This window comes from Hyperoodon ampullatus (assembly GCF_949752795.1).
Source record: "Hyperoodon ampullatus genome assembly, chromosome: 9".
Taxonomy (NCBI): domain Eukaryota; kingdom Metazoa; phylum Chordata; class Mammalia; order Artiodactyla; family Ziphiidae; genus Hyperoodon; species Hyperoodon ampullatus.
In genome coordinates, this window is record NC_136922.1 from 77,433,813 (window position 1) to 77,452,021 (window position 18,209).

An 18,209-nucleotide genomic window follows, 5' to 3' on the forward strand; every position below is an offset into this window, starting at 1 on the left:
GATCACTGGAGGAGGTTCATCTCCACCAGGAGGAAGGTAAATCTTGGTTTGCAAGAGTTCAAGCTACTAGGTCTATCCTTGAAGGGAAAGGGGTATTTGTAAGAAAGTTGATAGATTTCTACCCAAAGATGCTGGATCTAATAGGAAGACTGAGAGTGTTAGCAGTTAATCTAAGACCTTGAGTGAAGAATCTGGATCTGGGCAACCCGGGGGCTGTGTCCCAACCTCGGGTGCCAGGGGCCCTGGGCGTTGCTAGGCAACTGGGAAAAGCCGCCCACACAGGTTCTGATCTTTGGCCCACTTCCGGTCTCTAGCCGGCTTTGACTCCAGCACTGCGGGGAGGACCTACCTGGCCAGAGGCCCGCGAGCCAGAGGGCCAAGGTGGAGATGCAGGTGGGGCAGTTAGGAGCTCCAGAGACATCCTGGTCCAACTGAAGGACTGCTTCCTGTGCCGCCATGAAGAAGCTTTTCACATTATGGAGAAGGAAGGATGAGCCCTACAGTTCTTGCTCACACCTGCCCATAGGCGGGCCAGCCAGTATCGGTCCTCCAGCCCAGCCAGGCTACAACCTTAGAGATAGAGATTTAAAGAAACTTCACAAAGCTGCCTCGGTCGGGGATTTAGAGAAGGTGAAGGAGTATCTTCAGCTCAAGAAACATGATGTGAACATGCGGGACAGAGAACACAGGTGACCAGAGTGATGAAGGGCAGCATGGAGGGGAAGCTGGGGCCACTGGGTCCTCTAACCAGAAACAGGACTTGTCTGGACCACCCCACTGGTTGTCACTCTGAGTTTCCCATAGTGGAGAGGTCTGGCAACCACTGGCAGAGGGTCATACCCCCAACTTTCAGCTTCTTAGTTTTAGAAATATTCACCTGGATATCTGAGGGCATTTGTGTCCTTCGCAATTCCCTCCACTCCTCCCACTGCCTTAATCTCCACTGGGCACTTCACCCTTTCCCCATGCTATGGTTTTTCTCCGTTGGTTTATACTGTCCCCAGCCACTAAGATTTCCCGTATTCCTAATGTACTAATAGGAAAACGGTAGAGGCGACTTCCCAGAACAGTGCTTATTAAGATTTTAAGACTTTGAAAGAGCGAAACAATTAACTTTTTAATGTGGATCTCCTACGAAAATTTTTTTTCAGTTGTAGAGGATCTTCAAAAAGCTCATCAACAACCACTTACTGCAAAAACAAAATTAATTATATTTTCTCTTTCTTCCTGGTTCAGTCTCAGAAGATTGTGCTTTCTAAGAATTTGTCCATTTCTCCCAGGTTGTCCATTTTATTGGCATATAGTTGCTTGTAGGCATCTCTCATGATCCTTTGTATTTCTGCAGTGTCAGTTGTTACTTCTCCTTTTTCATTTCTAATTCTATTGATTTGAGTCTTCTCCCTTTTTTTCTTGATGAGTCTGGCTACTGGTTTATCAATTTTGTTTATGTTCTCAAAGAACCAGCTTTTACTTTTATTGATCTTTGCTATCATTTCCTTCATTTCTTTTTATTTCTGATCTGATCTTTATGACTTTTTTCCTTCTGCTAACTTTGGGGGTTTTTTGTTCTTCTTTCTCTAATTGATTTAGGTGTAAGGTTAGGTTGTGTATTTGAGATGTTTCTTGTTTCTTAAGGTAGGATTGTATTGCTATAAACTTCCCTCTTAGAACTGCTTTTGGTGCATCCCAAAGGTTTTGGGTTGTTGTATCTTCATTGTCATTTGTTTCTAGGTATTTTTTGATTTCCTCTTTGATTTCTTCAGTGATCTCTTGGTTATTTACTAGCACAATGTTTAGCCTGCATGTGTTTATATTTTTTACAGTTGTTTCCTGTAATTCATATCTAGTCTCATAGTGTTGTAGTTGGAAAAGATACTTGATATGATTTCAATTTTCTTAAATTTACCATGGCTTGATTTGTGACCCAAGATATGATCTATCCTGGAAAATGTTCCATGAGCACTTGAGAAGAAAGTGTATTCTGTTGTTTTTGGATGGAATGTGCTATAAATATCAGTTATGTCCCTTTTGTTTAATATGTCATTGAAAGCTTGTGTTTCCTTATTTATTTTCATTTTGGATGATCTGTCCACTGGTGAAAGTGGGGTGTTAAAGTTCCGTAATATGACTGTGTTACTGTCAATTTCCCCTTTTATGGCTGTTAACATTTGCCTTATGTACTGAGGTGCCCCTATATTGGTTTCATAAATATTTACAATTGTTATATCTTCTTCTTGGATTGATCCCTTGATCATTATGTAGTGCCCTTCTTTGTCTCTTGTAATAGTCTTTATTTTAAAGTCTATTTTTGTCTGATATGAGAATTGCTACTCCAGCTTTCTTTTGATTTCCATTTGCATGGAATATCTTTTTCCATCCCCTCACTTTCAGTCTGTACGTGTTGCTAGGTCCAAAGTGGGTCTCTTGTAGACAGCATATATGTGGGTCTTGTTTTTGTATCCATTCAGCCAGTCTATGTCTTTTGGTGGAAGCATTTAATCCATTTATATTTAAGGTAGTTATTGATATGTATGTTCCTATTACCATTTTCTTAATTGTTTTGGGTTTGTTATTGTAAGTTTTTTCCTTCTCTTGTGTTTCCTGTCTAGAGAAGTACCTTTAGCATTTGTTGTAAAGCTGGTTTGGTGGTGCTGAACTCTCTTAGCTTTTGCTTGTCTGTAAGGTTTTAATTTCTCCCTCAAATCTGAATGTGATCCTTGCTGGGTAGAGTAATCTTGGTTGTAGGTTTTCCCCTTTCATCACTTTAAGTATGTCCTGCCACTGCCTTCTGGCTTGCAGAGTTTCTGCTGAAAGATCAGCTGTTAACCTTATGGGGATTCCCTTGTGTGTTATTTGTTTTTTTCCCTTGTTGCTTTTAATATTTTTTCTTTGTATTTAATTTTTGATAGTTTGATTAATATGTGTCTTGGTGTGTTTCTCCTTGGATTTATCCTGAATGGGACTCTCTGCACTTCCTGGACTTGATTGACTATTTCCTTTCCCATGTTAGGGAAGTTTTCAACTATAATCTCTTCAAATATTTTCTCAGTCCCTTTCTTTTTCTTCTTCTTCTGGGACCCCTATAATTCGTATGTTGGTGCATTTAATGTTGTCCCAGAGGTCTCTGAGACTGTCCTCAATTCTTTTCATTATTTTTTTCTTTATTCTGCTCTGTGGTACTTATTTCCACTATTTTATCTTCCAGGTCACTTATCTGTTCTTCTGCCTCAGGTATTCTGCTATGGATTCCTTTTAAAGAATTTTTAGTTTCATTTATTGTGTTGTTCATTATTGTTTGTTTGCTCTTTCGTTCTTCTAGGTCCTTGTTAAACTTTTCTTGTATTTTCTCCATTCTATTTCCAAGATTTTGGATCATCTTTACTATCATTATTTTGAATTCTTTTTCACGTAGACTGCCCATTTCCTCTTCATTTGTTTGGTCTGGTGGGTTTTTACCTTGCTCCTTCATCTGCTGCGTATTTCTCTGTCTTCTCATTTTGCTTAACTTACTGTGTTTGGGGTCTCCTTTTCACAGGCTGCTGGTTCATAGTTCCCGTTGGTTTTGGTTTCTGCCCCAGTGGGTAAGGTTGGTTCAGTGGGTTGTGTAGGCCTCCTGGTGGAGGGAACTGGTGCCTGTGTTCTGGTGGATAAGGCTGGATCTTGCCTTTCTGGCGGGCAGGACCGGGTCTGATGGTGTGTTTTGGAGTGTCTGTGAACTTATTATGATTTTGGGCAGCCTCTCTGCTAATGAGTGGGGTTGTGTTCCTGTCTTGCTGGTTGTTTGGCATAGGGTGTCCAGCACTGTAGCCTGCTTGTTGTTGAGTGGAGCTGGGTCTTAGTGTTGAGATGGAGATCTCTGGGAGAACTTTTGCCATTTGATGTTACGTGCAGCCAGGTCTCTGGTGGACAATGTCCTGAACTCAGGTCACCCACTTAGAGGCTCAGGCCTGATACCCAGCTGGAGCACCAAGACACTGTCAGCCACATGGCTCAGAAGAAAAGGGAGAAAAAATAAAGAAAGGAAAAAAATAATAAAGCAAAATAAAATAACTAAAATAAAAATAAATTTTTAAAAATAAAAAATAATAAAAGGAAAGAAAGAAAGAAGAGAGCAATGAAACCAAAAAACAAATCCACCAATGATAACAAGTGCTAAATAGTATACTAAAAAAACAAACAAAAATGGACAGACAGAACCTTAGGACAAATGGCAAAACAAAGCTATACAGAGAAAATCACACAGAGAAGCACACACATACACACTCAGAAAAAGAGAAAAAGGAAACTATATATATATATATATATATATATATATATATATATATATATATATATATAAACAGGAGGAGAGCAACCAAATCAATAAACAAATCTACCAATGACAATAAGCTCTAAATACTAAACTAAGATAAACATAAAACCAGAAAGAAATTAGATGCAGATTGCAAACCCAAAGTCTACATTTACTCCCAAAGTCCACCGCCTCAATTTTGGGATAATTCGTTGTCTATTCAGGTATTCCACAGATGCAGGGTACATCAAGTTGATTGTGGAAATTTAATCCGCTGCTCCTGAGGCTGCTGGGAGAAATTTCCCTTTCTCTTTTTGTTCGCACAGCTCCTCGGGTTCAGCTTTGGATTTGGCCTTGCCTCTGAACGTAGGTTACCTGAGGGTGTCTGTTCCCTGCCCAGGCAGGACGGGGTTAAAGTAGCAGCTGATTAGGGGGCTCTGGCTCAGGCCGGGGAGAGGGAGGGGTACGGAATGCGGAGTGAGCCTGCAGCAGCAGAGGTCAGCATGATATTGCAACAGCCTGAGGTGTGCTGTGTGTTCTCCCCTAGATCACGTGACCCTGGCAGTGGTAGGCTGCACAGGCTCTCGGGGTGGCGGGGGGGCGGGTGTGGATAATGATCTGTGCTTGCACACAGTCTTCTTGGCGGCTGCAGCAGCAGCCTTAGTGTCTCATGCCCATCTCTATTGTCCTCGCTGATAGCCGCGGCTCATGCTTGTCTCTGGAGCTCATTTAGGCCGTGCTCTGAATCCCCTCTCCTTGCGCACCCACAACCAACGGTCTCTTGCCTCTTAGGCATGTCCAGACTTTTCCCCGGACTCCCTCCTGGCTAGCTGTGGCACACTAACCCCCTTCAGGCTGTGTTCACGCAGCCAACCCCAGTCCTCTCCCTGAGATCTGACCGCTGAAGCCCGAGCCTAATCTCCCAGCCCCAGCGGGTGAGCAGGCAATATTCTCAGGCTGTTGAGTGTTGGTCGTCACCGATCCTTTGCATGGGAATCTCTCTGCTTTGCCCTCTGCACCTCTGTTGCTGTGCTCTCCTCCATGGCTCCGAAGCTTCTCCCCCACCCATTCCCCATCTCCACCAGTGAAGGGGCTTCCTAGTGTGTGGAAACTTTTCCTCCTCACAGCTCCCTCCCACTGGTGCAGATCCCATCCCTATCCTTTTGTCTCTGTATTTTCTTTTTTCTTTTGCCCTACCCAGGTACGTGGGGAGTTTCTTGCCTTTTGGAAAGTCTGAGGTCTTCTGCCAGCGTTCAGTAGGTGTTCTGTAGGAGTTGTTCCACATGTAGATGTATTTTTGATGTATCTCTGGGGAGGAAGGTGATCTCCCCGTCTTATTCCTTCACCATCTTGAAGGTCCCCCTGTCACACAGGGTTTAGACTGCAATTGGAAGAGTGAAATATTCAGCAGGTGGGCAGCAGCCACGCAGCAGCCACTTCTGCAACACCTCCTGGGAATTACTCAAATGCCAATTACTTTCTCTCAGAGAAAGAGAAATTGGTTTTGTTTTTGCTTTTTGGTTTTTGTTTGTTTTAATGAAAAAAGGAAACTGGAGTTGGAAAGAGAATTAGATCTAAAGATTGAGTAAAAGCCACCTATGTTCCTTGAGACTAAAATTTTGAGATATATATAACAGTGGGTGAAGGGGATGGGTCAAAATGTTTTTTAGGATTTGCTATGCTACTACAAGGATTTATTTTAGGTCAGCTTAAAGCCTTTCGGCCCCATATGAAGACTGGAGAAACTTCCTATTACATAAGGAAATTTACCTTTAAGCCAAATTATGGATGTCAACAAAAAGGCTAATCAGTGCTTTTCCTGTGTCATGATTTCTGAGAAACCAAATTAGTTATCAGAAGTTTGTTTGGAAAGGATGGAATCGTGGCAAAACAAGGTAGATCATTTTGAGGGATATTTAATCTAGACCATGATGTCTGAGGAATCATTTTTGTTCTACAGAAAAACAAAGTATTCCTTTCCAATGACTGGGAAGTATGGGTTCCTTAAATTCATATATTCTTTACCATGAAGGATGTTAATGATGGATAACTTCTGGTTTCAGTCTATCACTTAGCTGACCATCCTCTTTCTGAGTACAGTCTTTCTTCAGAGAGAATGACATAATTGGTTAGGTTTCTGGTTTTTTGAATTATAGTTATAGTCTTGCCTTCCAGAGATTATATTCAGGTAAACTTGATTGGAGTTTTTGTATTTCCAAATTGTTCAAAATTATTTTTATATTTTTTGGGTTTACTCCCATAAATGGTAAGTTATATCATCATGTTTGGATTTTATGAGACTTGTTCTTTGAAAGTTACCTTATTTTCAAGTCCTTGTGGGCTACATTTTGCTACTCTTAGTGTCAATAACAGTTCTGTTTAGGTACCCATAAAGTACTTCTGAGGACCTAAAATGAAGTGGGAAAATGGCATCTAAAATCTTCTGTTCGGGACCTGGGCTATCTGTATATAGACTTTGTATTATGAAATTATCTTAAAATTAGGATATAAAGACATCACCTTCACAAATAAATAAAAGTTTGTTGAGGGTTAGTCTAGGCTAAAAGCTACAAAGTTTAAATGGAGCTCATTAGTATCTGTCATACTTCATGACTATATGCTTGGTTTCTGGGAGGCTACATAGAATATGGTTCTTTGAGAAGTAGAAATTATTTTAATAACTGAAAATTAGGTTGAGATCTACAACTTAAAGAGTTCTTAGGCTTTCACCTTTGTGTTCACTTCTTAGATGCAAATGACGACTTTAATAGCTGAGCAAAGAGAAACACACACACTTAGGTGTAGTATGCCATGCAATAGGCAAACATAGGCAATGTCTTTTCCTCCTGTTAGCTGGCACATGTATCTTAGGTTTTGGAGATCATTTCTAGATATAATTGGATGCCTAATTTTATCATTCTCCAAGGCTCATACTCCATTTTGGTGTTTGAAAAAAACCTATTGTTTAACGCATAGTTAAATTTTCTTTGAAGTGAAACCAGTTAAATATTTGATCTTCAGGCATTTTGCACAGCTCTTTTAATTCAGTAAAAAGCAATTATAATTAATTAAATTTTGTGTAAATATAAATAAGTACACAAAGCAAATACCTTAATAATATATGATCTGGCATGTTCTTGGGCATAGCAGATAACTTCTCAAAGTAAGACTTATCTATAATTATCTATCTAACTTTGTGTTTCATTATATTGATACAGAACAGCTTTGCACCTGGCCTGTGCTAAAGGATATTCAAATATTGTATCTCTCTTAATTGAGAAACAGTGCAAAGTAAATGTCTGGGATGGTGAAAACAGATCTCCATTGACTAAGGTGTGCTGATTTTTCCTTTTCAATTGAATTACATTTGAGTTCTTCTCCTAGTTAACCTTTGTTATATTTCATATTTTAAAACATAGTATTAAACATTAGTTTAATGTATCAGATCCTAAATAGCAAATTGTTTACCCATCTATTCTTTTTGTACTGACAGGCAGTACAGTGTGGCAAGGAGAGTTGTGCTACTATTCTTCTAGAACACGGTGCAGACCCAAACCTGGTGGATTTATACGGCAATACTGCTCTTCATTATGCTGCTTGTCATCAAAGTGACTCATTAGTTGCAAAATTGCTTGAACACAAAGCTAATCTTGAAGCTCAAAATAAGGTAGTCTTCTATTAAAAACAATATATTATATTTTAGAAAACAGTAAAAGAAGGTATTCATTGCAGATAATTTTATCTGTTGAGACACGTTATATAAAACATGAATTTTACAAAATGAAATTAGGGAGAAGGAGAAGGAGAATGAGATTATCAAATACTGATAAGGTTTTCCTTTTAAAAAAAAAATCTTTCTCCATTTCATTTCAGATTATAATCTTGACCTCCAAAGCAACATGAGGTTTAATAATTATAACTGTTCAAAGAAGTACATCACATGAGAAATACTTGATTTCCCTATAAATGAACATTGATTAAAAATCATGAAGACTATGTCCTTTTATATCTCGTGAATAATTAGAGTAAAATTAGAAAATCACTTGTTATACTAAAAGTAATCCAAGTCACCTATTAAGACTTTATGGATAACTGATTAATATGTTTTAAAGCTTCCTAACACTTTAGTTCACTGATACTTTATCTGCATGACAGGCCAAAATAAGTGCCAGCCTTGGAAGTTTAAATGAAACCCTAGGAAACTCAGCTATAACAACATTATGAAATGTGAATTGATGGTTTGCAATATTTATGTTAAATTCTAGGTGTTCACTAATTAAATACTCCAGAGTGATCTTGCCCACAATTTGAACTAAACCTAAAGCAGAAACTTCAATTTTATTTTTTGACTGGCCAACTATATTTTATTTTATTATTATTTATTTTTTACAATTTTTATAATTTTATTTTTATTTTTTGACAGGCATATATATATTCTTTTTTAGATTCTGTTCAATTATAGGTTATTACAAGATACTACAGAGGTTTCTTATAAGCATACTTATTTTTTAAATTGAACTTAAATTAAAAGGCATGCAATGTTAGTACAATATTTTAAATAATCATTTTGAAATAATTTTTCCAGGATGGGTATACTCCACTTTTACTTGCCATTACTGAAAATAATGCAGAAATGGTAGAATTTCTTCTGAAGAGTGGGGCAGATGTGAATGCTTCAGATAAGAATCAAAGGTATAATTAATGTTAAATAAGAGCATATAACTATAGCTATCTAACAGGAATATATACACATGCACACATATGTTAAATTCTAGGTGCTCATTACTTAAATACTCCAGGCTGCTCTTGACCTCAGTTTGAAGTAAGCCTATATATATATCATATATGTATATATGAGACATATTTTTGAAACTGGAAAGATTTGGCCATATGATTTTGGATAAATTACCTAGATTCCCAGGATCTATTTTTCTATCTGCAAAATCAAACAGTTGGGTCAGATTGGTATGTTATTACTGCTATTATTATTTTTAACATTAGAATCTTACACAGAAACTCAATCTCTAAATCCCAGATGCTGTAGTTAAATGGTGATAGGATACTCAGAGTCCCAGACACTCCCCTCCATAGAATTTTTGAGACATCTCCTGGAAAGCACTAGTGTTCCCAGGAGCAGGGGTTGAAAACCACAGAGCTAGCTGCTTCCTAGAGACTCTTATCTTTAGACTTCATGATATGATCTGTGATTAGCACACCTTTTTGAGTAGATCTGCCCCACATTTTACATTCTTGCCCCAACTCTTTTCCTGATCATACATTTAAACAGTAAATTTAAAAGACTCATTTTTCAAAAAGTACAAGACATGGTTAAGATTCATAAATGGACACATTTATATTTCTTGCTCCAGAACAGCCCTTATGATTGCTCTCAGTGATGAACCAACAAGTTTAGTCAGTCTTCTTCTTCAGCAAGAGGTGAACCTATCTTGTCAAGATATTTATGGATTCACAGCTGAGGAATATGCTTCTTTCAATGGTTTTACTATGTAAGTGATACTGCATATCTTTTAACAATTGTGTGGAATTTGAGCATAAGAAAAGAAGCACGAACCCCAAAGTACAAAGCACACAATAGGGGTAAACACATGAAGAACTCTGGACCCATGGATCCAGGGATGCTTGATTTTCGCTGTCAACATAAGATCAGCAATATAGGACCTAATCAATATAAGAACTGCAGGTAGGCTGAGTCTACAGATTAATACATTCCCAGTGGCATGGGAATTTGAAGTATGCCAGAACAGGGATTCCAGCAACTAGTGACATACCATTAATAAAACATATGGGCAAAAGAGGAGATTGGCAGTGATGGCTGGGTAGAAAGACCCTGAGTGCACCTCCTCTCATGGGCATACCAAAATTACAACTGTTTACAAAACAATCATTGATGAAAAAGACTGGAATTTACCAGAAAAGATCTTCTACAACTAAAGATGTAAAGAAGGAACCATAACTAAATGGGTAGGAGGGGCAGAATCATGATATAGTTAAGTCCCATACCCCCAGGTGGGTGCCCAACAAGTGGGAGAATAATTACAATTGCAGAGGTTCTCCCAAGGGAATGAGGGGTCCAAGCCCAACATCGGGCTTCCCAGCCTGGTGGTCCTGCACCAGGAAGACAAGCCACCAGAGCATTTAGTTTTAAAGGCCAGCAGGGCTTATTTTTAGGACTCCCAGAGGGCTAGGGGGAATAGAGACTTCTCTCTTAAAGGATGCACACAAAGTCTCACACTCTCCAGGACCCAGGGCAGAAGCAGTAATTTGAAAGAAGCCTGGGTCAGACCAGCTGCTATTCTTGGAGAGTCTCCAGGAGAGGCAGGTGGCAACTAGAGTTCACCCTGGGGACACATACACTGGGGGCAGCCATATTGGGAGCTTGTTCTATCACATGGACACTGGTGCTGGCAAGCACCATTCTGGAATAATTCCTCTAGCTTATTGGCCTCAGGACGCAGTGCTGCCCTGGCCCAACAGTCTGTAGGCACCAGTGCTGGATGCTTCAGGTCAAGCAATTAATTAACTGGGCAGGAACACAGCCCAACCCATAGCAGAGAGGCTACTTTAAGGCCTCCTGAGCCCACAGCTGCCCCTCAACAGGGTCCTGCTCACCAGAAGGCCCAGGACCCAGGCCCACACTCCAGTGCATAGGCACTAGACCTGGGACCCCCAGGGCCCTCCAGCCAGAGACCCTAGGACCCAGCTCCTGTGGACCTGGCCCACCACTAGCAGGCCAGACCCTGCCCAGGGACCTGGTCCCACATACCAGCAAGCATGTTCTAGCCTTGGGACCAACCTCACCCACCAGCAGGCAGAGAGCAGCCACAAGACAACCACAGCACTGCAACCTACAAAGCCAGCCCCTCCACCAGCAGGCCAAATCCTGCCCTGTGACCAGCTGGGCCCTCGTCCCACCTACTACCAGGCCAACACAAGCTTGAAGACACCCTGGACCCTGTAGCCAACTGTGTCAGGAAGTGGCCCCACCCATCAGCAATTTGACACCAGCTCTGGAACTCCTGGGACCTACAACCAGACCCCAGGATCCAGCTCTGCCCATCAGTAGGCTTGCACTAGCCCCAAGACCTGGTTTCACCCACCAGTGGGCAGGCAATAGCACCAGGGTCTTCTGGACCCTGACTTTGCCCACTGGGGAGCCAGCACTAGCCACAGGGCCCCCCAGGGTTCTATAGTCAGCCACCTCATAACCTGGCCCTCCCAACCAGTGGGGCAGGGCCTGGCAATGAACCAGACCAGGGGCCAACCAAGCCTACAAGACTGCCCATAGTAATCAGCCTGCCACAATAGAAGGACTCATACAGCCCACATAAGGGGCACCCCTAGAGCATATAGCTCTGGTGACAAGAGGAGAGTGCACTGCTGGGACGCATAGGCCTACAAAAAGGCCACTTATCCAAGGAAATGTAACCAACCTACCAGATACATAAAAATAAAAAGTGAATTAGGCAAAATGAGGTAAAGGGGAACATGTTCCAAATGAAGGAATAAGATAAAATCCCAGAATAACTAAGTGAAGTAGATAGGGAATCTACCTGAGAATGAGTTCAGGGTAGTGATTGTAACAATGATCAAAGAACTCAGGAGAAGATGGATGCACAGACTGAGAATTTAGAAGTTTTTAACACGGTGTTACAAAATATAGAACAGCCAAACAGAGTTGAAGAATACAATGACTGAAACGAACAATCAAGTAGAAGGTATCAACAGTAGACTAAATGATACAGAGGAATGGATCAGTGAGCTGGAAGATAGAGTAGGAGAAATCACTGATGCTGAACAGAAGAAAGAATGAAAAGAGTTTAAGAGATCTCTGAGACAACATCAACCACACTAATATTCACATTATAGGGGTCCCAGAAGGAGAAGAGAGAAAGGGGCTGAGAATATATCTGAAGACCTAATAGCTGAAAACTTCCCTAACGTGGAAAAGGAAACAGCTTCCAAGTCCAGGAAGGGCAGAGAGTCCCATACGGATTAACCCAAAGAGGAACACACCAAGACACACTGTAATCAACATGGCAAAAACTAAAGATAAAGAGAGAATATTAAAAGCAGCAAGGGAAAAGCAGCAAGTTACATACAAGGGAACTCCCATAAGGCTATCAGCTGACTTTTCAGCAGAAACTCTGCAGGCCAGAAGGGAGTGGCACAATATATTTAAAGTGATGAAAGGGAAAAACAAGGGCTTCATTCAGATTTGATGGAGAGAAAAAAAGTTTTACAAAGAAGCAAAAGGTAAAAGAGTTTTAGCACCACCAAATCAGTTTTGCAAGAAATGTTAAAGGAACTTGTCTAAACAAAAAAGAAAAGGCCGCAACTAGAAACATGAAAATTATAAAAGGAAACAACACATCAGTAAAGGCACACATACAGGAAAGGTAGGAAATCATCCACGCACAAAGCTAGTAGGAAGGTTAAAAGACAAAAGTAGTAATATCATCTATATCCACAATAAGCAGTTAAGAGATACACAAAACAATTAAATATAAAACATGATATCAAAAATAGTAATTGTGAAGGGAGTAGAATAAAAATGCAGGGTTGTTAAAATGCATTTGAAATGTAGAGATCAGCAGATGGAAATCAAAAGAAAGCTGCATAGTGATACTGACACCACACAAAATGGACTTTAAAACAAAGATTGTTACAAGAGTCAAAAAAGGACATTACATAAAAATCAAGGGATCAATCCAAAAAGAAGATGTAATAATAGTAAATATATGTGCATACAACATAGGAGCACCTAAATACATAAAGCAAATATTAACAGACATAAGGGAAGAAATAGACAGTAACACAATAATAGTAGGGTACTTTAACACCCCACTTATATCAATGGACAGATCATATTCAGGCAGAAAATCAATAAGGAAACACTAGCCTTAAATGACACATTAGACCAGATCAACTTAATAGATATCTAAAGAACATTCCATCCAAAAGCAGCAGAATACACATTCTTTTCAAGTGCACATGGAACATTCTTAAGGATAGATCATATGCTAGGCCAAAGCAAGCCTCAGTAAATTTAAGAAAATTGAAATCATATCAAGAATCTTTTCTCACCATAATGTTATAAGACTAGAAATCAACTACAAGAAAAAAACTGCAAAAAACACAAACACATGGAGGCTAAACAGTATGCTACTAAACAACCAATGGCACTGAAGAAATCAAAGAGGAAATCAAAAAACACTTGGAGACAAATGAAAATGAAAAAAACCACAGCGAGATATCACCTGGATGAAGAAAAAGTGGTATATATATATATATATATACATACATACATACATACATACAATGGAATACTACTCAGTCATAAAAATGAATGAAAATTTGCCATTTGCAATACCATTGCCATTTGGATGGATTTGGAGAGTATTATGCTTAGTGAAATAAGTCAGAGAGAGACAAATACTATATGATATCACTTATTTGTAGAATTTATAAACAAACTAGTGAACATAACAAAAAAGAAACAGACTCATAGACATAGAGAAAAAGCTAGTGGTTACCAGTGGGGAGGGGAAAGGGGGCAGAGGCAAGATACGGGTAGGGGATTAAGAGGTGCAAACTACAGTGTATAAAATAAATAAGCTACAAGGATATATTGTATAGAACTGGGAATATAGCCAATATTTTACAAAAACTATAAATGGAGTATAACCTTTAAAAATTGTAAATCACTATGTTGTATACCTGTAACTTATATAATATTGTACATCAACTACACCTCAATAAAGAAAATAAATGTATGGGCAATAGAGTTGGGCAAACAATGATTAATCCACACAAGCCCCTTTCATTGTTTTTACATATTAGTAATGTAAATATTTTGTTTGTTTTGAATATTATTGTTAATTTGTTATTAGCTAACTATAGTTTAAGTTTTCAGAATTCTTAAGTATATTCTCATTATACCCAAAAGATAAAACTTTTCATGATGAACATGAATTTCTGATTTTCATAGTCAATGAAAAATAAGGTGCAATGAACAGAAATTATTTTATAGCTAATGAATTTAAACAACATATAGAATATTTTCTTTATAATTTTAAGGGCAATTTTAAATTATGCATACGTATTTTTTCTAGTTTATTGTTTTCTTATTCTTCTTCCATCTACTTTATTCACATTTTAACAATACCTTTTAATCATTAATTTCATATGAAAATCACAGGGGGAGAAAGAACGAGAAGGGGGAAAGGGAAAGTAAAATAATTTTCATATACACATTCAGATGTTTATTTTAAACCCCTTAATTTAACTGAACTTTAGAAAATAAGGAATTCATAATCTATTAAATATGTCAACCATAATTGAATACAGTATTTCCGTCTTTGCAATATTGGACATGTGTACTTTGTTTTACCTTGGTATAAGCAAACCATATGTTTAAAAATTTAAATAAAATAAAGAGAAAAATTACTGGTGAATATATGTAGTATAAAAAGGATTATTTGCTTTATAACTGGGGTTCCTAACTGTTCATTTATCACTTAAAAACTTTGGATATATGAAACTAGGAGACACATATCTGTACAATAATATATTTATTGGTCTGAAAACAGTACTTATTTATCTAAATAACTTGTTTACATCTATATGTCTTATGAAGCTATTATTGTGTAAGTAGATAAGTAGGAAATTTCACAATCTTCTTTCATCTACCCTAAGTGGTTTTTAGAACATTCTTTTTGTAGTTTGCTCCATCACTAATTTAAGAATAAATGACAATGGCATTTTCCTCATCTCAATATTACTTTAATACCGCCAATGTTGAAAATTCTAAGAGCATTATATTACTTTTCTTTTTTCCAAAGAGGTAAAAGGGAAGAGAGGTAATTTCCTAATGACCAAGCAATTACATTTAGGATGTGAAAACTATCAGCATATAATAAAAATTGCAAATGACTTTAAGCTGCAATCTAATGCCCCCATCCTCTTTTTTGTTTTTGCCCTTCTTTTGTAATGGTAACTAAGCTTTCTGTAATTGTGACTTTTGTTGGTTAAGTAGCTATTGCCTATCTACCACAGTGAGTACACAGCCTCTATTTTTTAGTACCATTTGTTAGCTCTCTTTCCTGGTACATAAGGTCTACTGCTTTATTCAGAGTGGAAACATAGAATAAATGTTTCTCATACACATAGTTTTTAAAAAATAAGTGAAACTGTCTCAAATGAGGGAATTATATTTAGATATTTATTTTACAGTTAGCTTTACCCCATACATTGCCTCATTCCTTTCACTGAAATTCTGAAATCATATGTCTATTAATGAGTGGCTAGAATGGGCTCTTTTCAGGCATGGAGAAAAGGTTTATTCTTTACTGGATATGGTTCAGTCTTAGACTGAGTTAAATGTCTTCACTTTGTCAATTTACTGTTAAGCCCAAGTGTTATGAGCTGAACTGTGTTCCCCCCAAATTCATGTTAAAGTCCTTTCTCACAGTGCCACAAATTTTGGATAACTACATTTGGAGAAAGGGCCTTTAAAGAGTTGTTAAGTTAAAAATGACTGTGCATTAGGGTGGTCCCTCATCCAATTTGACTGTTGTCCTTATAAGAAGAGGAGATTAGAGGGACAATTTATGTGAAGAGGCAGCAAGAGGACAGTCATCTACTAGCCAAGGAGAGAGGCCTGGAACAGACAGATCCTTCCTGTGGCCCTCATAGGAAACCAGCCCTACTGGCACACTTGATGTTGGACTTCCCGCCTCCAGAACTGCAAGTAAATAAATTTCTGTTGTTTAAGCCACTCAGTCTATGGTATTTTGTTATGGGAGTCCTAGCAATCTAATACACCAAGTATAACTTAAGCCACTTTTTCTACCTTGCCAGTGGCTTATCTGTGGTTATAGGAAAAAAAGAAGTGCCAGAAAATGGGAGTATGTGAAATAAAAATGGCATCTATTGATGGAGTTGGCTTGAGAGGAGGCTTGAGGTCAGCTGTGTGTGATATGCTTGGAAAGCCATTAGCTAATGTCTACAGTTTTGACTTGATAATTAGGTATTATGAATTGAACTGAATATTTATGAATGCTGGAATTCATATATATTTTCTCTTTGTGGATAGATATCACCAATTAATTGCTAATTATGAAAAGAAGAACGTTAAACAGATATCTAACTCTACAAATACAACTTTGGACTCTATCTGATACAGAAGAACTGGAGGAAGGTAAGAAGATACAAAATGAACAAGTAGTTTTCCTTGTTGATTTTTATTAGTTTGATTTTTAAGAAGGGACACGGATTTTGCCAATAATATCTAAATTTGAAATTTTCTCCTATTTTGAATGCTAAATATTTTTAAGCACCGTTCTTAGGAATATTGGTGATTAAAATATTCTGACACTGTTGAATGAAAATGTAATGTAAAGATATACTAAATGATTAAGACATTTTTATTCAGTCTCTTGAATAGTTATAAAAAACACTTTTTTGCATGCATATAGAGATTTTCAAGATATACAACTATTAATATATTTTTTATTTTATTCTCAAAATACTTCACATAAGTATATTTGAAAATTGTTAATATAATATATACCTAATCATTACATAAAACTTAAAATTAAGTAACAGTATTTGGGAAGATTTGAAAACACCATGCATTAAAATAATTTTTGGTGCTTATTTTAAAAAATACATAAAGTTATTTAGGTCTGTAAAACACAGTTTTTGTGTATGTGCGTGAATATGTCCTATGTTGGCATTTTAAAAATGTTGGATGAACTAAAATGTCATACATTTATTCTTTATATTCACCAGCAACCACACTTCCACCCTACCCTTCACCTATAGTATAAAAAAGAAAAAAAAAAAAAAAAGAGAGAGAGCCTGATTAGAAAAGGAGATCATTTAAATGCCACAGCTGTTCAAACACTCTCTATCCCCCCAAATGTATAGTTATGATACTTAGAACAATGCTTGGCCCTATTGATTCTAGGTGAGTAAATTTAAGAGAGAATTTCCCTAATTTCCCTTTTATAAACTTAATCTTATACAATCTTTCATGAAATTTTGGCTTTTTGGACGCTTGATCTACATCTTCATATCTCCCTCTCCTACAACTTCTCTTTTGTCTCTTTTTTAATGTCCACACAGCTATACGAAGTAAAGAATTTCCGTGATTTTATACTTCATTTCTTTAGGGAAATAAAGCAGTAGAACCTATAGAAACACCTCTCCTACATTTTGTGTATCTCCTGAGGGCAAACAAAACCACCCTGAATCCTTTTACCCTGGCAATGTATGTTTCTAGTTTCTAGTGAATTTTTAAATTTCACTATAATGTATCAAAGCATAATAGAAATATTAGGTCAAGAAAATTATCAGAAGACACTGCAAAAGATGGCAAACTTAAAAAGTTATATTTCTGTCAGATTCAAAGGGGGTAACTTATTTTAAAATGACTATAAAATGCAGAAGTATCAATGCTAAATTATAATTGTGTTGTAGCTGAGACATAGAATTTAAGAAATATACTTAGGAGTGAAAATATTTGAACATAAATGAAGACATTAAAAATAACACTTATTTTCCAGACGTGTAACCTCATTTCTACAAATCCTTTGCTGCTGCTTGGATCAGAAAAGTCTATTTTGAAAGAGCAGTTAAGTGAACTATCACAGAATTTTTGCTGACTACTCAATGAAGAAAAGTTTAGTAAATGGAGAGCCATTTTCACCTTAGAAGATGTGAAGAAATTTCAAAAGACAAACGTCTGTGTTGTGACCCATCAGTTGAAAAAAAGAAATTTGTGTTAAGCATATGGGCAGAGAAAAACTTTTTAGTCAAAATATTAAATGAGATATTAGTAAAAGTAAACTTTGCAACATACTGTCTTAAGCACACATTAGAACATTCAAATAAA

The 18,209-nt window shown here is 37.6% G+C and overlaps 1 protein-coding gene across 1 annotated transcript; it reads left to right on the forward strand.

Annotated features, from left to right (window-relative positions):
- Window positions 1–456: 456 nt before the first annotated feature.
- Window positions 457–16,491, forward strand: ANKRD7 (ankyrin repeat domain 7; the record flags this gene model as incomplete). The annotated part of the gene is made up of 6 exons (XM_079711656.1): window positions 457–689; window positions 7,510–7,624; window positions 7,785–7,958; window positions 8,877–8,983; window positions 9,661–9,798; window positions 16,407–16,491. The coding sequence occupies 6 exons, from the start codon at window positions 457–459 to the stop codon at window positions 16,489–16,491; spliced, it is 852 nt and encodes a 283-aa protein (XP_079567782.1).
- Between the last annotated feature and the right edge of the window lie 1,718 nt (window positions 16,492–18,209).